Source organism: Dryas octopetala, chromosome 2 (assembly GCF_963921425.1).
Source record: "Dryas octopetala chromosome 2, drDryOcto1.1, whole genome shotgun sequence".
NCBI classification, from domain to species: Eukaryota; Viridiplantae; Streptophyta; class Magnoliopsida; order Rosales; family Rosaceae; genus Dryas; species Dryas octopetala.
The window spans coordinates 18,880,377-18,904,673 of record NC_141367.1 but is presented as its reverse complement, the minus strand read 5'-3'; the positions used below and the strand labels follow the sequence as shown (position 1 = coordinate 18,904,673).

General features: G+C 34.4%; 3 protein-coding genes across 3 annotated transcripts; 1 reads left to right on the top strand and 2 right to left on the bottom strand.

Annotated features, from left to right (window-relative positions):
• Window positions 1-52: 52 nt before the first annotated feature.
• Window positions 53-8,045, bottom strand: SUVH9 (SU(VAR)3-9 homolog 9). Its single transcript, XM_086232222.1, has 2 exons — window positions 5,727-8,045; window positions 53-517 (listed from the first exon to the last, which is right to left on the bottom strand). The coding sequence occupies exon 1, from the start codon at window positions 7,818-7,820 to the stop codon at window positions 5,793-5,795; it is 2,028 nt and encodes a 675-aa protein (XP_086088348.1). The 5' UTR covers window positions 7,821-8,045; the 3' UTR covers window positions 53-517; window positions 5,727-5,792.
• Window positions 8,046-17,931: 9,886 nt separating this feature from the next.
• Window positions 17,932-19,207, top strand: LOC147293735 (AWPM-19-like family protein). Its single transcript, XM_086233974.1, has 3 exons — window positions 17,932-18,327; window positions 18,416-18,593; window positions 18,733-19,207. The coding sequence occupies exons 1-3, from the start codon at window positions 18,198-18,200 to the stop codon at window positions 18,992-18,994; spliced, it is 570 nt and encodes a 189-aa protein (XP_086090100.1). The 5' UTR covers window positions 17,932-18,197; the 3' UTR covers window positions 18,995-19,207.
• A 939-nt stretch (window positions 19,208-20,146) lies between these two features.
• On the bottom strand, window positions 20,147-22,514 carry LOC147293734 (Surfeit locus protein 6). The gene is made up of 2 exons (XM_086233178.1): window positions 22,344-22,514; window positions 20,147-21,405 (listed from the first exon to the last, which is right to left on the bottom strand). Exon 2 carries the CDS (start codon window positions 21,403-21,405, stop codon window positions 20,341-20,343), a length of 1,065 nt encoding a protein of 354 aa, XP_086089304.1. The 5' UTR covers window positions 22,344-22,514; the 3' UTR covers window positions 20,147-20,340.
• Between the last annotated feature and the right edge of the window lie 1,783 nt (window positions 22,515-24,297).

The following is a 24,297-nucleotide window of genomic DNA, read 5'->3' as shown; positions in this document are numbered from 1 at the left end:
CTACCAATGAATTATTTAAGGCATTAAAGAAGATGGACACTTACCAAACATCTATGGATGCACTAATTATACAATTCCTGTACAAACTTTAGCCAGTTTGGTCGTTATATATATATACAAGCTACAAGTACACAAGATTAGTACAGTTGTGCTAACAAGCTTAACAAACCTAATGGCAACCATCAGTCACAGAGGAATTGCATGTATGAAGGCTTACAAACTACAAGTCCAGGAAACAGACCGGAAAACGTCTAAAATGTCAGAGCAAATCAGCAAATCAGCACATCAGCATCCATGGCTTGGACAGCTTAGTTCTTACTTCCAGTTCATTTTTCAATTTCTTTCCTTTTTCTCCACCTCAGACTTCAATTGCTGTGTACATGAGCCAAGTCAATGCTTTGGATGATCTGACAGCAAAATTGACATTTTCCGCATCTACGTTCGAGGAAAAATTTATGGACAAGAAAATTCGGAAGCCAGATAACAGAACTCCGTAAATATGTAGTCTGAATACCATCTGCATAAGATAACAAAGTTATTGAGCACAAATGAAGATTAGTTATCTTATAATTTAATGCAATCTGCAAGAATAACCAAATATATCCAATCATGGTCCAATAACCAGAGTTTCAGATTCTCTTAGCAAAAAACAACAAAAGAACAAGTTTCACATTCTTTTTCAATGTACACCCACCTATATAATATGAAAACCATGCCTAAAATACATAGCCAATATAGCAGATTCCAAATACGTTATATAGGTTTTATACTATTAGGAAAAATGTACCACATCTTCATTCTACATATTAACTTGGTTTATTATGTACCTAGACACATTCTATGCTTTATTATGTACGTTAATAATGCATGATGGTATGTAATGTACTAACAACGATGATCCCAAACAATATAGCAACCAAAAAAAGACAATCGCTGCTATACAAATTTTTAAAATTCAAATGTCTGGCTGAGTCAACAACCAAAATAAGTGCTTTTTTTTATACCACAAGAGGGTACTCTGGAAAAGTAAGAAACAAATTACATACTCAGATGTCAGGCTTAGTCAACAACCAAAATAAGGTATGTTTTAATTTTTGACATTTTCAAAGAAAAAAAACAACCAAACAAAATGATGCCCAGTTTTTATTAAAAGAAAATGTTGACCAAGGACTTTAATCTAATTTTCTATTCATTTAATTAATATGATCAGGGCAGGGCGTACAGATCAAATTTGTATACACTTTCATGTACAGAAAGCCTACCAATTTCAATGAGAAAATAATTATATGTTCAACTAAATGGACACCAATTACAATATTGATGCCAAGTTAAGAGAGTACAAACACAAACACCCCAAACCCAATCAACTTGCAAGGCTGCACGTTGCCCCAGTACCTGCGCAGGCACACCATTAGGTGCAGGACTGGTATCACACTCAATATTCAGGAAAGGTTCCTATATTGTGAAGAAATTCTAGGCTGCAATCATTACCAAGGCAAGTGATAAGAATTGTTTTGATATTTGGGAGGGTCTATGGTGATACTAAATAAGCAATAATTGAATCTCCCCATCCAAACTGTCAGTGGATGGTTCTATCTATGGTGATACTAAAAGGAATCAAATGATGAATATGTAACTATATTGAATCTCCCCATCCGAACTGTCAGTGTTCCCCCTTTTAGTATAAACATAGATATTAGGTAACTAATTTAGTAAACATCATTTAACATAGATATTATCTTACTAGTATCGTATTCAAATTAGATAAGGTTACTTCCCAAGTACTTACAAAGCATATCCAACACTTCATAGAAGTTCAAAGTTTATATCATTGATTGAACCTTGAATTTTATAATGACATTCCTAATATACAAAAGGACTAGAGTTGTTGAAGTGTATATAATGTTTATGGCATATATCAAAACTGATTTTGAATTCGGAAGACAATAGCATGCATATATAAAATTAGCATATAGCATATGATGAAAGAAATTCAACACTAACTGAAGCCACAAAAAAAAATTTGCAAAGGTTTTCAAGAGTTATTTAATGGGCATATCAATATCAATGCATCCTTACCCCAAATCCTCATCCACACTTCATAAGTTGTACACACACCAACTATGCTAAATACCATCACCTTGTGCCATGTGGCTTATTGCTTGCAACACAGGTTGTAAAACACTTTGCGTGCCTTGCATTACAATTTTTGCTTTAAAACAAAAGTACTAGTTCCATGGGTAAAAATTATTGAGCTATCTAAGCATTAATTGATGCTACTAGATTTTTTCTAAGCCAGATATCTGATTTGCTATTGTTCCTATATTGGCTGATGATTAATTATGTGTCAGTTGAACTGATATTGGGACTACTACTGCTTGCCTTTAAATATATTTCCCATTGATCACTTAAAAAGGTTTAATTAACTCAATTTCCACAGGTAATAAAAGGTATAAAATTTAAGGTTTTCTCACGATTACTGCAATAACTCAAATTGTTGCTCTTTATACTCCATAAATAATTCAATGCTTTTTCTTTTCATTACACTCTGACTTATCAAATCCAACATGCATCTCTTGCCTTTTCCCTGTACTAAACTTCCCTTCAAAAAATCCCAGAAACACTAAATTGAAATAGCTTCTTTTTCCTGCTTGCTGGATAATAACATAGCTTTTGCCAACAAAGGCATCTGCTTTAAAGGTTAGTCCTATAATTGCTTCAAGGAACATCTATTCCATAAATTTGCCACAATTATCTATTGAGGCTTGCATGTATCAAATATGAACTCCAATGCAAAAACTGTTCCAGAATCCAAAAGTGCAACCAAAACCCATGCTCAATATCAAATTTAGCTGAGCTCATTAGTTATATGGCACGCACATACCCAAATGACAGCAAGGAATGGGACAACGACTAAATATGCCAAAACCACTCCTGCTAGATGCACCAAATAATTTATAACCCTATTGCAAAATAAAATCTCAGGATAGTATCATTGTCATTGGGACTGAAAGGCATATAATTGTGGGCACTGAAAAATTTAGTTCTAATGGGTTTGAATGTACAAATAACAAGTAGCATTTTTTTTGGAACCAAAAAGTACATAATTTTCAGACTCTTTTCATAAATCTATATTCATCATTTGGGAGGCTAAAATAAATAAATCAATAAGATTTTATTTATCAGTGACTGGCTACTATGCCCACCTAACAAGAATCTCTAGATCTGCCCCTGCTGGCATAAACATACAACCCCAGGATGGCGAAATCTAACACAAGCCTGCAATCTTGTACCGACATAAGCACTTTTAGAGATGAAATTATAACAGCTACACTCCAGAACAGGTGGTCCTATATAACTAGAAATAGATTCCAACCACTCCAAAATTAGGCATTACTTAACTAACCCACATAATTCTCTTTCAGGTTCCACTAGCAAATACCATCAGACTGAATTGTTTAAAAAGGTTATAGGTGGGTGTATACCTTGTTGAACCCCATCACATTCATGACTACATATGTGAGTCAGCATTTTGAGAGAGCCTCATGGGTTTTACATATATATACCTACTGGTGGTTTTATTCCCAGATTAAAATATCTTAGTATGCTGATACTTTTTCATCCACTTTTTGTAAGCATAAATACTGTTTAGTTGAAGAAAAAGCATATATTCGACCAAAAAAAAGGAAGAAGAAAAAGCATATGAAACAGTCAACCTAATCTGGCCATGCCGGACTACCTAACCCAATTCAACCTAAACCAATCCCCTTGCTCTTGCTAAGCATAATTCCATATTACTTTATCATTGGATGTAAAAGTAAAATTAACAAAACTTCCAACTGGAAACTTTTGATGAAAGAGCAATATTGAATAAAACAAGGGAGGTGATTTTCATACTCCTCTTTTCTCCATTTGCACTCCTTATTTTTTTAAATGTTTGTATATATTTTTATTATTTATTTTCCACATACACCCTTTAGCTTTTAATTATAGAATGTCACCTATGCAACATTATATCCTACACATTTAATTTTTTAAAATTTTTATAATAATATATCTATTTTTAAAACTCTCTTTTAAAAAGGAAGAAAAACTTATGTAATTCTCTACACTTCTGTTCGTCTTCTTGATATATAGTACACCTAGCTCTCTTTTCTTATTAAGCTATCATGCGACATTCATTTTTTTTAAAATCAAATATGCTACAAATTAGTAGTGGTTGCTATGCAGTGTCAAAAGACCCAAAAATGAGGGAGTGGACTAATTGAAAACCCTAATTAATTTCATAACACAAAACCCACCATCAAAAGAAGAAGAAGATACATAGATCATGACCTTCATGAAGAAAATGAAAAAAAATATATGACAGGCTAAATATTTTCCTAATAAAAGTATAGAATGATCATTGAAAGCACGTACAAGACTGGTTCACATAAATCATGAACCTCATGAAGAAAACGAAAAAAAAAAATATGACAGACTAAATATTTTCCTAATAAAAGTATAGAATGATGATTGAAAGCACGAACAAGACTGGTTTACAAAAGAAAAAAGATGCAATATGAAGAAGATACAACGAAGGGGAGAGAAAATTACTTATTATTATTTTTTAATAATGATGAGAGAATTTAGGAAAAAGTAATCATTACTGAAAGATAATTATAATAAAAATTCAACAGCCATAAAGGGTAGATTTGGAAAAATATATAATAAAAATATACAAAATACATTAAAAAAAAGATGGAGTGCAAACAGAGAAAAGAGGAGTGCGAAAATTGCCTCCCATAAAACAAATCAAATAGTTGTGGTTTAGAAAGGGGAATTTTTTCTCTCTTTTGGTTCATGATTAAACGACAAATTCCTGCATACTCAGTGTCATATTGCAGGAGTCAAGACTAAATATCAAGAAAAAGTCATGTCAGAGACTACTAGTAACAAATTTAGCCATAAGCACTGTTGGTGACAAACTATTCTGGTACTGGTTTTAAACAGCATTCATGTTCCCCTTGACTCCTCTAAAGTTGTTGCTCTTTTTTCTCACTGCAGTTATTTATTTAACCATCATAGTCTCTTAATTCTTGACTATGATATCCTCTATATGTAGAAACTAATAACTAGATTCACCACAATAATCCAAAAACTATTTCTAAAGCACCAAATTTGAAAGCACTACTCCACATACATACAATATGCAACCATGAAGCAGATAAGAATTCAGAAACTGTTATCCCTCAAGCATTTATCTTTGAATGAACATCCGTTCCCAGAAAATTAAAAATTAAATAATGTCCCATAATTATAGGCAGTATTATGTCCCATGACATAGTATCTACAATGGAAATTAATGAAACAGCCTTGCTCCAAAGAAGCACAAATTAAAAAGGAAGGAATCTCAATAATAGGGGAAAAAAAACTTCGAAAATGAAACCATTGAAAGTGACAAGGACAGATGCTCAATGAAAATAGTAATATTTCATGCAACGGCAGACAAAAATGAGAAATTATCCAAATGTTATCATTGCACAAGGAATCACACACCCAGCACCTATAAATAGGTGAAAAGCTGACAGTGAAGTTTACCTAGAGCTACAACAAAGTACAGGAAAAGACAAACTTACTACTAATGATTCTCAGCAATGAGAAGAAAACAGGGCAAGCTGATATGATGCAAAAAGAGGAAAAAAAAAAATTAGAAAAGCTTCTATTGAAATAGAAGTTGGATTTACCTCAGTGCATCATATTCCGATAACTCTGTCTGCATGATTCAAAAAGTATCACACCTTCAAAATTATTCAGTTACAGATAGCAAGTTTCCCTGTCCATTCATCAGCCACCCCATAGTCAAGGCTCAACTCTCTCATAGGAGGGATGTTCTCCATTGCGAAAAGCATAAGATGAGGAAACATCAAATTATTGTGATCATACAGTACAAATTGCACCAGCACATTTGGAGTTGAACTGTGACTAATATAACAAGCAACATTTCTCATTTTTGATACATCCATTGCAAAATCCGACGGTGGGATTGCAGGATAAGATGGACGTACATAATCAGGATATATCTGAGATAAATCTCCCCATTCTGTCCATCTCTCAGAAAACCGATGTGGATAAATCAAGCTATCACCATTCATTGAAAAAATTTGAGCCTGTTCCCTCGTGAGAATAACCCCTGTATACTCACATATAAAGGCACCGGCATGTATCAAGTCCAAGGACCTAACTCCCCAACCTGTTTCCCTTGATCTAAACACTTCCAGTCTATTTCTCAACCCTTTTTGTGTGACACGATTCCGACAATGTGGGGGGCAGCGACAGAAGTTGCCGCATTCAAAAACCAAAGGCTTCCCTCTCAGGAGAAACCCATTCTGATCATAAGCAAACTCGCCTCCGTTTTTCAGAGCACAAAAGCAGTCATCAGAACAACCGTCGACGCAATCACACCCAGTACCATGCCCGGACTGATGAAACACATGCGTCGGAAACACAGTTGTCGCAAGATAATCATAATACAAGGGGTCCTGGTCAGCATCAATGTCATTGAAAAGCAGAACCGGAACATTCTCCTTCTTGTTAGAAATATCCAAACTAAGATAACCCGTCGGCCTCACTGTCAAGGGCCTAATCCTAAGACTCTCGGCAAACCTGAGAAGGGAGCTACCCATCTCAGCTTGCCCTTCGATTCTTAATATCTTATACTTATAAACACCAAAGCCAGACTTGCCCACATCAAACCAGCAATCAACAATTCTATATAAGCCATCATAAACATAAACCTTACTTGCAACACTGCCCTGATGTTTGAGCCCTCTGATAACTCTCACTTCAATCCCATAATGCATGCTTCTCTCCAATGCCAAGTTCCCACCTTCCAGCTTCTGATGCGCACATTGCCTATTGAACTTGTCCTGCCCTCCATGACCCGTGTAGATAATAACATCCCCAGCATCCTCATCGTCCTCGTACCCACCCGAAACGATAATGCTTGTAGCTATCGACTCGCGGTTCGAACTCTGGCTCGCCGGAAGATAGTCAATTCCAGCTTGGACCTGGCCGTGTAACCCAACCACACACAACTCCATTCGAAAAAAGAAGATGTCCCCAACATAGACACCAGGTATGGAACCCACGATCCTTTTATCGCGGTTGAGCCACAACCCGCGATCCCTCAGCACCGAGGCGGCTCGCAAATCGCCTCGGGCTCGCCGCCCGAGCCCCGGAGTCCGCTTCTCCTCCTCCGCCATTGAAATAATGCGAATCGAATCGTACAGCATTCGGGTCCTCCGAACGACGTCGCGGAAGTACCGGTGGTCCTCGACGCTGAGATCGGTGACCCGGACGAGCTCGTTGGAGCGCTGCTGGTATTTTCGCCGCGCTACGACGACCTCCGAGAGCTGATTCTCCTGCGAAACCGGGACAATTGCCCCTGAATCCGGGTCCAAAACGTCGACGTCTCCAAACCTCTGAAGCCCTTTGGCGAAAGCGGTGCGAAAGAGCTCGGAAATGCGGTGGAACTCGGAGTAGACATTGTCTTGGTCCATGGAAATGGCGGAGGGTTGGGACATAGGAGTGTGGTTCTGGTCAAAGAAGGGGGTGAGTTGGGAATTAGAGAAATTTTCAGGGGCAGGGGTGGGACTGGGAACGAAGGGTTCTTGGGGCAGTTGGGGTTGATGGGTCTCCATCGGCTCGTCGAAAGGTTCGAGCTTGGGTTCGATTTTGGGGACTTTCAAGGTCATAGCCATGGCGGTGGTGGTTGGGGTTGAACCTGAGTTGGGTTCTGGGAGGAGGTTGAGGTCAAGAATTGGGATGAGAGAGCCCATTTCTCCTCAGAGAAATGAAGTGGGTTTTACTAGAAAGAGAGTGTGGAGGCTGGGCATGGAAGACTGTGCCTCGTGCGTTGTGGGTGGGGCTCCCTCTCTCTCTTTAGGGTTCCGCAGAGAAATTTGAAGCTACTTTCATGGCGGATTTGGAAATGGAGGTTAGAAAGGTTATCAATTTTTGGCGTCCTTTTTTGGCACCAAAGTGATTAATTGAATTGTAACAAAAAAAAAGTGATTAATTGAATGAAACTGACTTTTGTTGGACGAAATTACCCCTCTATCTCACAAGCTTGGATAGATACATACATCTGATTCTGATCTGAGCATTGGATGCTTAGGAGTTAGGACAGCAATATCCAATTACAACATTTACATATACCACCAATATTTGGGTCCCACCCTGTTTAAAGTATTAATTTTGAATTACCTCATTTTTTTGAAAAATTCCACTTTGAATTCACCTCTTTTTTTTTTTTCAAATAATTTGAGTACCAAAGAGTTTTAGTTTTCAAATAACTTTCATTCAAACCCCCAAAAATTACCCTTTGCACCCCTCATTTTGACAATTCCCACATTATCCTTAAAATAAAAAATATAAACTAAATTTGTGTGGGAAAAAAAAAATATATATATATAAACTAAATGAATTTTCAAAAAAGAAAGTCTAAGACATCCCACCATATCCCCTTTCCTTAGACTTGTAACATGTTGTGTTTTTGCATATTCGGTCAAACACGACATGATACATTAAAGTAATGGGTGAACACGATACGACCCGTTAAGATAAAGCATGAAAAAAAAAATACCAAGATAAACACGACACGAAAAATAACGGATAAACACAACATGACCCCTTTCACTCGTTAAGAAAAAAATATACATTTTTTCAACAAAAAAATTTAAGTAAAATATATTTTAGGGCCAAACAAAAAAAAAATCAATAAACATTTTCAATATTACAAATTAGTCAATGAACTTTTTCAAAAAAATTTAAGTAAAATATATTTTAGGGCCAAACAAAAAAAAAATCAATAATACATAGTCACTGTTGACCAAAATGAAATTAAGAGAAACTATGTGAATTAATAACGAAACAAAGACAAAAATGAATTTACGACTCTTGCTGACATCACTAAATTTTTTTAAAAAAAAGTACATATAAGTCAATAACAACCACATACTTTTTTAAAATGATAATTGTGTGACAGTCAATAACAACCATATTGTTTTTTCACATACACCTCCTGAGGTTTCAAAAATGACACATACACCCTTTGAAGTTTCAAAACTGTTGCATATAACCCCCTGTAAGAGAAAACATTAGGCCATAATAAGAAGAGGTGTCCAAATAAGAATGTTGGAGGGGTGCAAAGAGGTAGTGTGAATGTTTCAAGGGGAAGATGAAAAGTGAGTGGAGGAGTCAATGCATTAAGAGGGAGGAGGTTATCTGCAACAGTTTTGAAACCTCAAGGGGTATATGCATACTTTCTTAAACCCTCAAGGGTGTATGTGAAAAAACGATAAATCTAAGTGGGTGTAAATGTAAATAACTCGATTATATGCATCGCAATCACCCATAAAAAACTAAACAAAAAAAAAAACTTATAATACCCTAAATTTCATGGATTTTGAATCCAAAGAAAAATTGGTGGCTAGCTTTAAAAAGAAAAATATGATAGTAAGATAAAATTGTTTAATTAGAAGTAAGTTTTGTTTAGTAAACTAAGACGTTTATGTCTTTGGGTTTTCGATTTTTTTTAGTTAAAGATATAGAAGAAACATATATGAGAGAAAATGATGGAGGAAAAATGAGATAGAAGAATAAATGAGGAGAATTCATAGAATTAAAACTGAAAAAAATAATTAAATTGTTTGGTTTTTATTTCTACGTATGAATCATGATATATATACATTTTGATTTTATCATCTCTCTCTTTCATATCTTCCATCTTTCTTATAGTTTCCTCATTTTTCATTCTATTATTAATTAAAAATTAAAATAAAAAACGTTACCGAACCAGCCGTAAACAATTTCAAAAATCATGGGTGAGTCAAATGAGTAAAGGGGCTTCAAAATCATTTTTTAGAGTTCAAGTATAACCAAACTCTAATAGATTTAGACAATACTTACCTTCTCACCAGTCAGTAGAATTTATTTATTTATTTTATCACATTCATTCTTACCACTTGATCTAACTCTAAAGTTTATATAATAAATATGTATTAATTTTAAAATAATAAGTCCCATTATTTTTTTATTAATTATTGAATTTATTGCCATAAATAATTATATGGTAACATTTTCAATTATTTTAGAAAGATGATATATGCACTTCAAATATGACGTAATGCACTCACGCAGTAAGAGTGCATGAAGCTAACATTTCTTTTATTTTAGTAAAAGAATAATGTTGGTCTATCATAAAAAAGTATAATGTTGATCTTGGATCATAGGGTAATTATAATATTGACTATTACAATATATTAAAACTAATATATAATGCGTATTATATATACATTATATATAGCAAAAAAATTATTATGTAAACGTACTATAATACGGTTACGTGGTGTAAACAATTCATATCTTATAATATGGATATACGACTAATTTATATTTATAGAATATAATATTAATAACACTTATCGATATTATAACATGTGGACACGTGCCAGCATTACAATTATACATAATAATTATTTCATATATTAATTATAATAAGGAGAAGCTCCTTGAAGGGATTTTTCTTTTTCTATAAGAATAAAATAGAATCACATTTATGGCCTAACTATTAATGCAATTCAATGATATGAACAATCCCTTTATTAGGTCCCCACTCCCCCACCCAAGGATTATCCTTACAAAAAGGCGACTGACAATGAAAGAGGGTGGGGTGGGGTGGGGTGGGGTGGCTGGATTCTTTTTTGTTTACTTAATTTTATACGTGGGTAAACTATGAAGTTTTTCATTGAAAAAAAAAAATAAACTTTTGAGGAAAAAAGTTTTAAAAGGGGTATACTAAACAATTGTAGTAGGTCCAAATGGAATTACCTGTTTTTTTGCTAATAGTTCTTAAATTTTGATTTGTGTCTCAATTTGGTACATGAATTCTAATTTGTCTTAATTCTTTTTAAATTAATATTCTTTGTCTAATAAAAATCAAATCAAATTTTTGTTAGAAATTTCTGATTGGCTTCTATGATTTTGTGGAACAAACCTTAATATTATCGTAAGGGATAAATATGAATTAAGATATAACGAAAGTTTGAATTTATCTTTATTAAAGGCCAAAAAAAAATAGTTTAAACACTAATTTGACAAATTAGAGTTAAAGTGAAAGTAAAAAATGTTTCAAACTCTCTACTTGTTTATGTGTATGCTCAACTTCTAGTAGGCTCCATTTGGTTCATGGAATAGTGACGCAGCGTAGATGAAGAATCACAACACACACACACAAACCCTAGACTTGTTGATTCTCTAAATTGAGAGTGCCAAGAACAAGGGGGTCTATAACCTTGTTGATTCGAAGATTACCAAGTTGATAGAAGGTTTAGAGAAAAATCTCTATTTTCATTAATCATCAAAAAACTGAAATTACAATTGGTAAAAGTTGTTTAAATACCGGCCACTAAAACCCTAGGTAACTCCCGAGAGGTCATAAATGGTAAGTTCAATGGCCAAATTAAATACTGAAAGCAATAAAAGACAATTAAAAATGTCCAAAAAATTCGAAAAAACTTTAAATGCGATTTTGGCCTAGAAAATTGCCTTATTTGGCCAAAATCCACCATAACTTGGATTCGCCTCGTCGATCCCTTTCCGGAAAGGTATTGTGTGAAAAAATCGAACACCGGAAGCCTAATGGCTAGATTTGAGCCTACCACTTCGAAGCTAATAGTCATGTGTGATGCTTGCTGCACCAATTAGAGGCTTAGAAATGGGAAAACAGTTTCAATCCCATGTTTGTTAAGTTCAACATTAAGAAATAATTTATACTTCATGGGAAAATGATGCCCCAAAGAGGGAAACCCTCCAGCCATATTAGGTTTACTTTTCTTTTCTCATTGGCAAGCATTAATTACAAATTTTAAGACCAAATTGCTCCTATAAAAAATTTATACTTCATGGTGAATGGTTTGTACAAAGTTGTAGAGGAAAGAGAGAGACGAAGAGAATGGTGACAACTTTCACAGAGAGAGAAAGAGAGAGAGAGAGAGAGAGAGAGAGAGAGAGTAAGACGAGTATGGTCCAGTGAGAGAGAGTGTAAGAGTTGTTGACCAGAGGGAATGGTCGACGACAATAAGGGTGGGGGTGGTTGAATTCTTTTTTTTTTTTTTTCTTAATTTTATTTAGGAGTAAACTATGAAGTTTTGAGGAAAAGAGTTTAAAATGGGGCATACAAAACAATATATTGTAGTGCATCCAAATGAAAACCACTAGTTTTTTCTCTTTTAGTTCTTAAATTTGATTTGTGTCACAATTTTATACTTAAACTCTAATTTTTCTCAATTATATTTTAAATTAATATTCTTTGTCTAATAAGGATAAATCAAATTTTCGTTAGAAATTCTTGGTTGGGTTCTATGATTTTGTGCAATAATCGTACCATTCCTATGATTTTAACTATTTTATCTCATCAATTCATAGAAATCTGGTAGGTCACAAATTTATTACTGTAAAGGATATATATGAATTAAGATACTCGAAATTTATAACAAAAGTTTGATTTTGTCCTTCAACAATTTTTTGTTTGTTTAAACAATAAAAATTAGAGTCACGGTGCAAAGTCAAAAAGGATCTGGATCCCCTGCTTATTTTTTATGTGCTTGTTTTTGTTTGACTTTTAGGCTCCGTTTGGTTTGCAGATTAAGAGGCTTGAGAATAAGAAACCAGTTTCATTCTCAAGTTTGTTAAGTGCAACATTGGGAGAATAAGTTATACTTCATGCTCTAAAAGAGGAAACCCTCCAGCCGACTTGGGTTTGTTTATTGGGTGCTTTGCTTAAAAACTCAAAATGAGAAAGAAATTTAACTCAAACCCTAGTTGGCCCAAAAATTAAGTTGAAGCTCAAACTATCCACCGAGCGCTAGGTGGGAATTATCGAGCGCTCGGCAGATGCATCTGCAAGCTGCATCTACAACCTAAAACATGCATCGACAACCTAAAACATGTCATCTGCAACATAAAAAGATGCATCTGCAAACTAGAAAGATGCATCTACATCCACCGAGCGCTCTGTAGTGCATTTTTTCGTCTCCACTTGTGTGTACACGGATAGATTGGACTGAAATTTACTTTTTTTAATTGGTTGGGTTTGTAGTTTAAAATCTTTTAAAAACAGGATTTTAGAGTAATTTATTATTGCTTTTTCTTTCTCATTGAAAAGCATTAATTACAAAATTTCAAGACCAATTAAATTGCCCATATTTACAATTGATTTCAATACCAATAAATAATTCCTACTTCAAAAGAAATGATGCCCCAAAATGGGGAAATTGAAACCCTCCAGCTAGCTTGGTTTTACTTTTCCATTTTTATGGAGAACATTAATTAGGAAATTTCAAGACCAAATTACCCTTGTTAACAATTGAAAAAAATACTAATTATGTCTTCACAAAAAAAAGAAAATACTAATTCTATCTAAAAAAATAGTTGGTATTCTTTATTAAAGGTACAATTAGAAAACCAAACAACTTTTGTTCCTATTCATGCACAAACCAAACTTGGAAACAAAAATAATATGATGATATTTTCTGATTACTTGCTCAGCATTACTAAACATAGGAAAGAGAATCTTGTAGTTTCTTTTCCCAAAAGAATGCATATGATCAATTGATTTTTCAAAAATTTCATTCTATGAACCAAGTGGGACCTTAATCTTAGCCGTGTATTATAAATCTAAAGATGTGGCATAAGGCGTGAGGAAAGAAAGAGGTAATTGCTTGTCGTTTTCAACTGTGAACAAAAAGTGTGATAAATTCGTAACACGTTGTTGATGAAATCAATTCTTGATTCCAATGATCAAATAGAAATTAAAGATATCTCAATCTCTCTATAATATTCGAAGTTCATATTAAAAAGATAGAGAATCCCTACAATAAGTAAGATCTTGGAAGAAAAATGATTCTTAGGGATAATTGATTCCTACAACTAACTGACAAGACTTGCGAGTTGCAGCAAGGTCATGACTCATGAGGCTTAACCGTATTCGATGACCTAAATTAATTTATGCGATATAAAATCAACTGCGTGATATCGTGAAGTGGTGTCTGCAATTGAAGCAACGGAATAGAGTCACAATAACAAGCTAGGCATCCGAATCGAATCTTAATCTTCACATTTGACTATATATGCAATTGAAAATCGATCATGCAATAATATTACACTTGATGACACTTACCACTCTAAGTTTGTGTTTATTGGTGCTCAAAATTTGTTCCTTACTACTCTAAATGGTTAATCACCAATTACATACATTTAAGGAGTGGACGACAAGGAAATGCTGCCACGTTTATTGGTTTTTTAAAGTTGAGTGAAGCTGAGTGCATGCATTACTCATTAGTCATTTGTCAAATAATATTAGCTAGGTGTACACATTTGTCATTTCCATGCATGTAGTGCATGCACTTGCTTGTTAATTGGATGAATACTGGCTTGTTAATTGGATCATCGATCTTGAAAATAAGATAAAGGAGGTAAGGTTTACAGAATTTCAAACTGGTGGACCAATGTTAGGAAAAGAAATAATTGGTACATTCACTGATTGACGCCTCCAATGTCATACAACTTTGGGTCTATTGCTTAGAATTAATTGTATCAAAGCTCCCCTTTTACTTGAGTTCAAAGGTAAAAACTGCTCACCTAATTAGTTACTACTGCGAAATGAACAGATCATTTTACAATACTTATATATATATATATATATACACATACAGGCTCTTTTGTTGAGGTATATCTCAACTTATTTATGTTGAGGTATACTCTGTTGGGGCCCACATGAGTCGTTTTGTGTCGATCCGAACCGTTCAATTTTTACATCTCCATAGATAGATCATCTTTTCAAAAAATTAGCCAAATCGGAAATCATTTGCCTATCTAACTTTGATCAAATAAATGGACGAACCAAATATTTTCGATGAAACCATCCATTTGTTTTATCAAAGTTAGATTGGCAAATGATTTCCGATTTAGCTAATTTTTTGTAAGGATAATCTATCAATGAAGATGATTCTTGCAAACGGTTCGGATCGACACAAAACGACTCGTGTGGGCCCCAACAAGGTCATACCTCAACATAAATAAGTTGAGGTATACTTCAACATAAGGAGGTACTTATTAATTACATAATCTAATTAGATATTTATTAATTGATACATACATACACATACACAAACTAGCCTTCTTTATCTCAATAAATATTTTCAACTCTCATGCTCTTTTTAATAAAATCTAATATTTTTATAAAATTTATATAAAAAAATCAAATATAATGGGTGACAAGAAATTAAACTTAGAAAAGGATTTATAACATAAACGACAAGCCGGTGGATCTTCAGTCTGATGAAAATAAAATGAAGGATAAGGGATAGCCATATCCCTTTACATTTAACCCAATGTCATGCCTTGTGCAAACTTAGGAAATGACTATTTGAACCAGGGATTAAGGTCCCGTTTGGGATTGCGGTGGAAGACCCAAAAGCTGCTGTGGATGATAATTCTCAATCACCTACAGCAGTTTTGGTGTTTGGTAAAAAAATTAAAAACTGCTTTTTCCCACAATTCTAAACTTTTCACAAATAAAACAGAAAGCAGGTTTCTAGGTGCTTTTGAAAGCTACAGTGAATCACAGCAACAATGAATATTTTATTTTATCCATAATATCCTCATTGATTTCTATATTTTTAATTTGTTTATTTTAAATTAAAAAATATGTTCATTGTTAGTTATATTTTATATTGTGATAATTAATTATGATATTTTATTTGCATGATTAAAATTATAATATACCTAAAAAAATAATAGACATAGTTATTTAATAATGTTGTTCTTAGAAAAATTAATGCTAATAAAAATTTGTAGCAAAAAATTTAAAAAACAAGTAAAACACATTTTATATTTACCAAACAAATAAGTGAAAGACACTTTTAGCATCATGTCTATTTTAGTAATTATACACAGTCACAGCACTTTTACATTAACATTTACCAAACACTTTGATACTGTTTTTTGCACTCACAGCACTTTTGAAAACATACTTTACCAAACATTCAGCTGCTTTACTTTACAACTGATTTTACTTCACAGTTGTTTTACCTCACAGCTGTTTTTTCACACAGCAGTACCAAACTGGCCCTAACTCTGCCTACACAAAATGACGAGTGAGGTCTTTAATTAAGGATATTGTGGAGAGATCGAGAGGGACGTACTCTCGCCTTTTCTTGTAGCTAATTACAATTGCCATTCTTTTCTTCACCATTCTGGCATTATCAAAGAAGCTATGGCTGGCCAGCACAAAATGACTTGTCTAGGGTTTTAACTTCTAAGTTTGACATGAAAATAAGGTACAAAATCAGTTGTGCTTGCTAATTAAAACACCCTAGCATTATTTCCTAATAGATAACCCACAGCCCACACCATGTGATCGAGAACACTGAAATGATATTAGGGGAAAAAGAGAAAAAATGATGTTTGAAATTTTGAATTGCATGACATATATTCTAAAAGAAAAGAAAGAAAAGAGAGAAAAGTTCACATGAAAACCCTTTTTTGTTATGTGTTCTAATTATCCCACCCATCACACCCTAAAAGTCTTGTTATTTCTTATTAATTCTTGCCTTTAAATACACGTGTGTCCATAAGGGGTAGTTTTTCGTTGTTTGTTACAAAGCAAATATTGTATGATAAATTTTCAATTATAGTTAATTATAGCAACAGTCTGTAAATTTTATCTCGAATTTCACTTGAGTCAGCAAAATTTACTTTTAGAACACGTATTATTTCATGAAACAAATGCATTGGTCGTCAAGCATGAGAGGCTGCAAAAAAGACAATTCAAGAAACATGGTCCATACAAAGGGAAATACAGAGTTTACTATGGCGTCTAAAGCTCAGTTCATTGGACACCTCTTTTGGCCATTAAAGACTTCAACAAAGTCAGTCTGTAAGTTCATTAAAGAATGAACCCACTTATACAGCCATACAGGTTCTACTTGTATTATATAATGCAATTACAAATTATAAAGAAATTAATGAGTGCACATGACATGAGACAATAAGCAATATCAAAAGGAAAATTAAATTTTTATTAGTTTGATTATAAAAAATGCATTGTTTTATTAAAGTTGAAAGATGAAGTGAAAGTCTACATCACTATAGAATTTGTACATTCCAATTAGATTAGAGCGTACTTACATTTCAATTATTTTGTACTTCATTAAAATTTAAATACAAGGGTATGTGTGGAGAATCAATATTTCACCACTGAAAGTAGAAGCTAGCTCCATTAAGTTTATTGGACTTGTTTCCGGTATTAAAAGTGTCATGAATTTCTCATTATTTTGCTAATCACAGAAGGATAACATCAGCCTCAGGTACCACCGTGATATCATGAGAACGACTTACCCAGGTATGCCACCAGCTATCCCCTCCCCCCCCCCTTCTCTTCCTATCTCTTTCTCTCTTTTTCTTTCCTTCTCTTTCTCTCCCTAATTAGGATAACATGTCCCTCTCTCTATCTAATTAGGATAACATCTGCCGACAGGTAAATTATTGTCTGATATCATTTATGACTCATACTAAAGGATCATTCTAGAAAGAAAGCTCTTGACTCTAGACATAAAGTGACAAAAATGCACACGACTACTTCCCAAGCTTGCCAGCTAGCTAGAACAATTACCTGTTGATACCATTAGTTGTTTTCAAATGTACTTGATGATCATCACAATCCATTAATAGTATAAAGGGGGATTTTGATTTTGCACCGTTTGCTTGGAGTGGGCCCACTACTCCACTAGGGTACAGTTGGACAAGCCTAGGTGGCAGTGTTGCTGATCAGATACACCGACAGAAAGAGGGTTTCATGGGAGGTAAAAGAGCAGAGCTTGACAAGTATCCGACCACCTGTTAACCAATGAATCAATGATCCACATGGAGCACCTGCTGCTCAACACGTATCTGAAAATATCCAACACCATTCACTTTCACCTCCCCTGCCTCTTCTATATAGACCCTCTGAAGCAGCTTCTCTGCTCCTACCAGAGAACTCTTCAACAAAGTCAATCATAAGCATTGCAAAGAGAAGTAGCTAGCTAGATCGAGCTTGGTTTTTGTGTTGATTCGTTTCGTTGCTTAATTTGTGAAAGGAATTGAAGGCAGATATGGCTCAGACAGTGGGAAGGACCATTGCAGCTCCATTGCTGTTTCTCAACTTGATCATGTATTTAATTGTAGTGGGGTTTGCTAGTTGGTGCCTCAACAAGTTCATCAATGGCCAGACCAACCACCCCAGTAAGTAATCTCTCTCTCTATCCCAGTAACTTAACACCTAGTAATTAATTTTGGGTTTTTGAAATTATACTTGAATTAATTGGGTCAGGTTTTGGAGGAAATGGTGCAACAATGTTCTTCCTTATCTTCTCCATATTGGCTGGTGTGATGGGCGTAGCATCAAAGCTGGCTGGTGCAAACCACCTCAGAGCTTGGAGGAGTGATAGTCTAGCTGCAGCAGGAGCATCAGCAGTTGTGGCTTGGGTTTTCACTGTACTAGCCTTGGGGTAATTATAAATTCTCTACTTCACTTCACATAATCATTTATATATAATAGTTACTTGAGCCCAATTAATTTTAAGAACTATGTATCAACTTAATTATTCAAACTTTAATTATTGTGTTGTTAATTTTAATACTTAACAGGTTGGCATGCAAGCAAATAAACATTGGAGGGCACAGAGGTTGGAGGCTGAGGGTGTTGGAGGCTTTTATAATAATTTTGGCATTCACTCAGTTTTTTTACCTCTTGTTGCTTCATGCTGGGATCTGCAGCAGCAAGTATGGTCCCGGTTACCGCAACACTGAGCACCCGCCCGGTTACCGCAACACTGAGCACCCGGTTGGCGGGGTAGATCCGATCCATAAGGGTACAGCTGGAGGAGCCCCTGGTTCTAGGGTTGTTTAGGATGTGATCATGATGTTACAACTCCCACACTTAGATGGGGATTAACTATCTTTTTTCTTTCCTTTTTCTTTTATGGGAGGGGGGTTGTGTATTTCATAATTTAATGTGGGAAGTTTAGTTTTCCTTTTTGTGATTATGTGGGTTGTGTATATTGTGGTATTAGTGATCAAGGTGGTGTCTAGTGCATGTTGTGCCACCTATGTGGGAATTAGATTTTCAACATTATGTGTATAATATGTTTGATGACTATGGCTTCTTTATAAGTAATGTATGGTAATCAAGATTTAAGCATCCTCTTTTAACTTAACTTGTGTTGACCATTTTACAAATGTCACAGTGCAGTGGTCCCCCTTACAACACATGCTTATGTAAGAACACTTGCCATTTGCCAAATCACGTATTAATGACCTTGAAATATGAAAAAACTATTAGAAATTTCATTATGATTCAACTCAAAATAGAACATAGAATGTTTTGAAGTTGCAGGTAATAGGGTTCAAGCAATTAATATAGTAGGGTGGACCAAGCAATTAATCCCACTATATAAACAGTGACAACGAGTTATGAGTTGGTTTAGGCTCAGGCTGGCTGATCATTTCAACCAGGTCTGGATGACTTGTACAAAGGAGGAGCACTCATGGCAACAGTCCAAAAACCCCAGAACTCCAAAAGCTCTTTTGTTTTTTAGCCAGACCCAAAACTCCAAAAGCTCTTTTTGCTGGTATATGTGGAACTGCAATCTAATTTGCTTGGCAACACCCAGGCAAGACAGCAAAGCACTTGGCAGATGGTGCATTAACAAGGAAGTTTCTCGGCTAAAATAGTTGAACTTGAGCTCATGGCCTTCTTGCCCCAAAAAATAAAAACCAAAAGAACTCAAGGCTTTCATGGCTGGGGCTAAATTGGCAATGGAAGTGGGATACCATAGTTTGGTTAGATGGTTGTCCTTCCTGTTTGAAGGGTTTAAATAAGTTTTGATGCAATTCCTTTCCCTATTGAAATGAAATCTGTTTCATCTGGAAAATAGAATACTATTATAGATTTTAATTTAATTCAAATAAAGATCCAAGGCAATAAGGCCCTGTTAGCAGCATTATAACACTCCAATAACAACAAGAAGCATTAGATAACTTCTTATGGCCAAAAAGGACATCAGACCACAACAGCACTTTTTAATCATAAAAACCTACTAAAAAGTAGTTAAAAGTACAAATGGCAAAAAGAAGAAAATCAAAATCCAAGGAGAAGGGAGGGGCTGCCCGATAAGAACAAAACCCTTCAATCTTGTGCAAGTAAGCAGACAAAAACGCCATATGCTAAAAGCGTATCACTCAAAAATAAGAACTTTATGATGAACCTTCATTGAGATAACCTTCCTTGCGCCCTTCAAATCCTGGCCGCATGAGTTTTTTCTCTCTCTTTGCAATTTTCCTCATTTTCTTCTCATTCATTTTCTGTGATATATTTTCTGATCTCTTCTTCTGTTTCTCTGCTTTCATCTTGTGTGTGGTCTCAACTCTTCCCTTCCACTTCTCAGCATTCTTCTCATGCCTCTTCTTCTCCTTGTGTATGCTTTGTTTCAACAACTTAGGATCATCATGAACCTTCATCCCAGCAGCTCTACTCGTTGCTGCCTTCCATGAATGCTTCTTTGAGATAATTTCGCCTTTCTCTGGATCTTTCTTCGCTTCTTCCAACTTTTTGGCCCTCTCAAGCTCCTTCAACTTTGACAGTCTTCTCTTCTTATTCTTCCCAAGCTCATCGTCGTCCCCAAGTTTGACATGACTGAATGCAAGCTCCTTCGAAGCCTCTGCAGCATCTTTCTCCACTTTATCCACTGAATCATTATTAGTAGGTTTCTTTTCATCAGATACAGTTTCTCTCTTCCGTTTCTTTTCATCAGTTCCTCTCTTCTCATATCTCTCGTTTCTCTCATTCCTCTTCCTTGCTCTCTCTGAACCTCCACAATTCCGACCAGCCCGAAACTCTTCAATCTTACGACGAAGCCGTTGCTGGAGTTCTTCATATGTCACTGACCGGTCATCACCATCCAGACCAGGCACCACAGGTTTAATCTCCACTTCCTCCTCACTGTCACTCTCATCGTTTGACTTCTCCTTTTCCAAACTTTGCTTTAGCAAATCAAGGGTTGTCGTGGAAGACTTCTCTGGATCCAATCGATTTCTTCGAGCCTTCTTAATGTTTTCCTTTGTTTCCTTCTTTGCTGAAGCTTTTGCAGACTTGCTGAGGCCCTGAAACCATGGCTTCTCCTCATCATCAACAGGTAGATAGAACCTAGCAGGGATGAGCTCAACTAACTTGTCGAAGAATTGAGAATGCTGATGGATAATAGACTTCAAATCAAGAATTGGATTGGAACCAGAGGCGTGCTTTTCTGTTTTTTTCTTCATCTGCAAAGTGATTAAATCAGTCAGATGGCATAAAAAATGTTGCAGGGATGTTTAGCTGAAGAAATCAAATCAGTACAAAGAATTCCATAACTCTCCCTCTCTCTCTCTCTCTCACACACACACACACAAATATATCTCTTTTCCTTTATTTCATGCAGATGAAATTGTGAAACAAATCAAAATGAAAAAAGCCTAAACCATGACTAGTTTATACAGCCCAATCACCAATTAAGAACCTCTCATTTACCAAGATTAACTAAGTTGAGAGAAGCTTCAATGCAGAGAAAACACATATAGCCTAGCAATAAAGAAAGAAAAAACTCTTGCATTATATAAATCTACTAATTCCACAAAAGACTAAATAAAAGTCATATTTCTAATTAGTGTCAACAAAGAGGCAGCCACAAGGAAATTTCAATCACTAAACCATAATTAAGCATCTAAGTAGATATAATTATCCACAAAGAAATTAACAACCAACACAGAAAGCAACTACCCATCACTAAAACATAATTAAGCATCTGCTTATAGGCATCGAACAGAAAAAATAAAATAAAATAAAACCACTGAATGAGCGCTATGCAGACAAACAGAGAGCAGCTTTATTTGAAAAAAATTAAAAGAAATGGAAAATCTGGAGACATAAAAATTCCAATATAAGGGTGTTAATATTAGCATTCTGAGGCTTCAATTAGAGCTGGAACTTCTGAAAGTTCAACATAAGAAAACTTATAGACACAGAAATTCAATGTAATATAACCAAACAATTCAAAATTCGAAGATAAGTAATAGCATTTACAGACAAGAAAATTTCAATTATTCACGAACCCAGGCAATAATAATTAACAACATTTTTACAGATAAAAAGGAATAATATCCGAACAAAAAAAAAATCAATTAATCAAGAAACCGAAAAATTATAAAAATAAACTACTTACTGAGCAAGAAGACGCAGACAAGTCACAGACGGTGAAGGAGCTTCAAACGGGTTGGTGGGTTTCGAATGGGATTGTGGGTTGAAGATTCAGTGAGGTCGAGAGAGGGAGTGAGATTGCATGAATGAATGAAAGGAAGGAGGGAAGTGAAACCCTAGAGGGTAAAGAGCTCTCAAAACCTTCTACGATGTCGTTTCGCCCAAAGAAAGGGCGCCGTTTCGGTTATGAGTAATTGAAAAAACAAACGCACATTGGGCCTGAACCCGAGAGCTTATAAACCCATTTGTGAACCCAGCAGCTTATGCTTCAGCCTAGTAAGCCCAAACTTAATTGGTGCTGTTTTCTTTTCCCAAATAAATGGAGAGAGGACAATGAGACGCTAAAATTTAATAAAGAAAAGGCGCATATGACTAATTGAAAAAATTATTGTATGTGATCGTAACACTATGTCGCATAATGATGTGATATTACTAATTTACTCAAATTAACACATGGACAATTTTAAAGGTTTTTTCTTAGATTTTAGGGTTTTTTTTCTAGATTTTAGGGTTTTAAAAATTAATTATTATATACATGTTATAATTTGAATGGATTGGTAATATCACGTCATTATGCCACGTAATGTTACGGTCATACACAACAATTTTTCTACAAATTGAATTGAGTTTATATTCAAATTTGTAAAGTTTGGGTTGAGTTAATTGACGTTAGCTCAACTGCTCAAGTAGTGAAGGTAATAGTGAATAATGGATTAAGATTATGATAGATTTAGAGTTCGATTTTTTTAATATAATAGAAAATAATTAATGAAAAGTTACAATCAAATTAAGGGTTTTCTCGTGATTGCATGGTTTCAAGTTTGTAAACCCAAGCAATTAGGTGGGCTTGGAAAACAAAGCAACTTTGGCCAAACTAGGGTGAAATTTTTTATCTCAAACTCAACCTCATAATTGATAGGCCCAAGTTGTTACCACTAAATACCTACAATTAGAGATGCCCTTTGGTTTGGTTTTTACTGAACTGACTGACTACTAAGCAAAAAATTTTAGTATGGTAAACCGATTTTCACAATTTGAAAATCAAAAAATCTAAATCCGAAAAAAATTGGTTTGATTTTAGTAAAAACTGAAAAAGTTGGTATTGATTACCGAAAATTGAAACTGAATTGATTATTACTGAAAAAATTGAAATATTTACCGAAGAAAACCGCAACAATTACCTAAATTTAGTTATATATATAAATATATGTTTATATAATACTATTATGTTATTAACATAAATACTAAACTACTAATATTCTAAACTAACATTATTAATTTTGTTTTGGTTATCATATTATATGATATTACTTATCTTCGAAATTTGGCTATCATATCATATCATATTATATTATATGATAACCAAACAATATTATATGATATTACTTAACTTGGAAATTGTTTGGTTATCATATCATATTATATCAAATTATTAATATTGTTTGATAACTCTATTAATATTGTTTACTTATATTATATCATATAACTGCATTAATATTGTTCAAATTTTGTTTACTATGTTTGATATCATATTATAGAGTTATCATATTAATATTATTAAATATTTCGGTAATTGTAAAATATGATAACACAAATATTCACTACAAGAAAAACAGGATATGACAACGCGCGAGAAATGTTGTCAAAGCAGTTTAACAACGTTCGCATGCACGTTGCGTATCTTGAAGTTGTTAAAAGTTTTGCTCATTCAACAACGCGCTTTTGAAGTTGTCTAAAATGTTAATGAACGTTGCTAAATACTTTTCTACAACGTGTAAAAAACGTTGTATCTTATAACTGCGTTTTTTAAACATTGTTGTTGTATTTTCCACAACATCTTGTGCATGTTGTTATTCTTATTGCATTTGACAACATGCTTTTATTGTTGTCATTGTTCTTTGCATCACATAAATATGAAT

What these genes read in the sequence shown, in the direction of transcription:
- SUVH9 (XM_086232222.1), bottom strand. Translation starts at nt 7,820, where the DNA reads ATGGGCTCTCTCATCCCAATTCTTGACCTCAACCTCCTCCCAGAACCC.
- LOC147293735 (XM_086233974.1), top strand. Translation starts at nt 18,198, where the DNA reads ATGGCTCAGACAGTGGGAAGGACCATTGCAGCTCCATTGCTGTTTCTC. An exon ending in TGGCCAGACCAACCACCCCA is followed by an intron (nt 18,328 to 18,415) that starts GTAAGTAATCTC and finishes TAATTGGGTCAG; the next exon opens with GTTTTGGAGGAAATGGTGCA. An exon ending in TTCACTGTACTAGCCTTGGG is followed by an intron (nt 18,594 to 18,732) that starts GTAATTATAAAT and finishes AATACTTAACAG; the next exon opens with GTTGGCATGCAAGCAAATAA.
- LOC147293734 (XM_086233178.1), bottom strand. Translation starts at nt 21,405, where the DNA reads ATGAAGAAAAAAACAGAAAAGCACGCCTCTGGTTCCAATCCAATTCTT.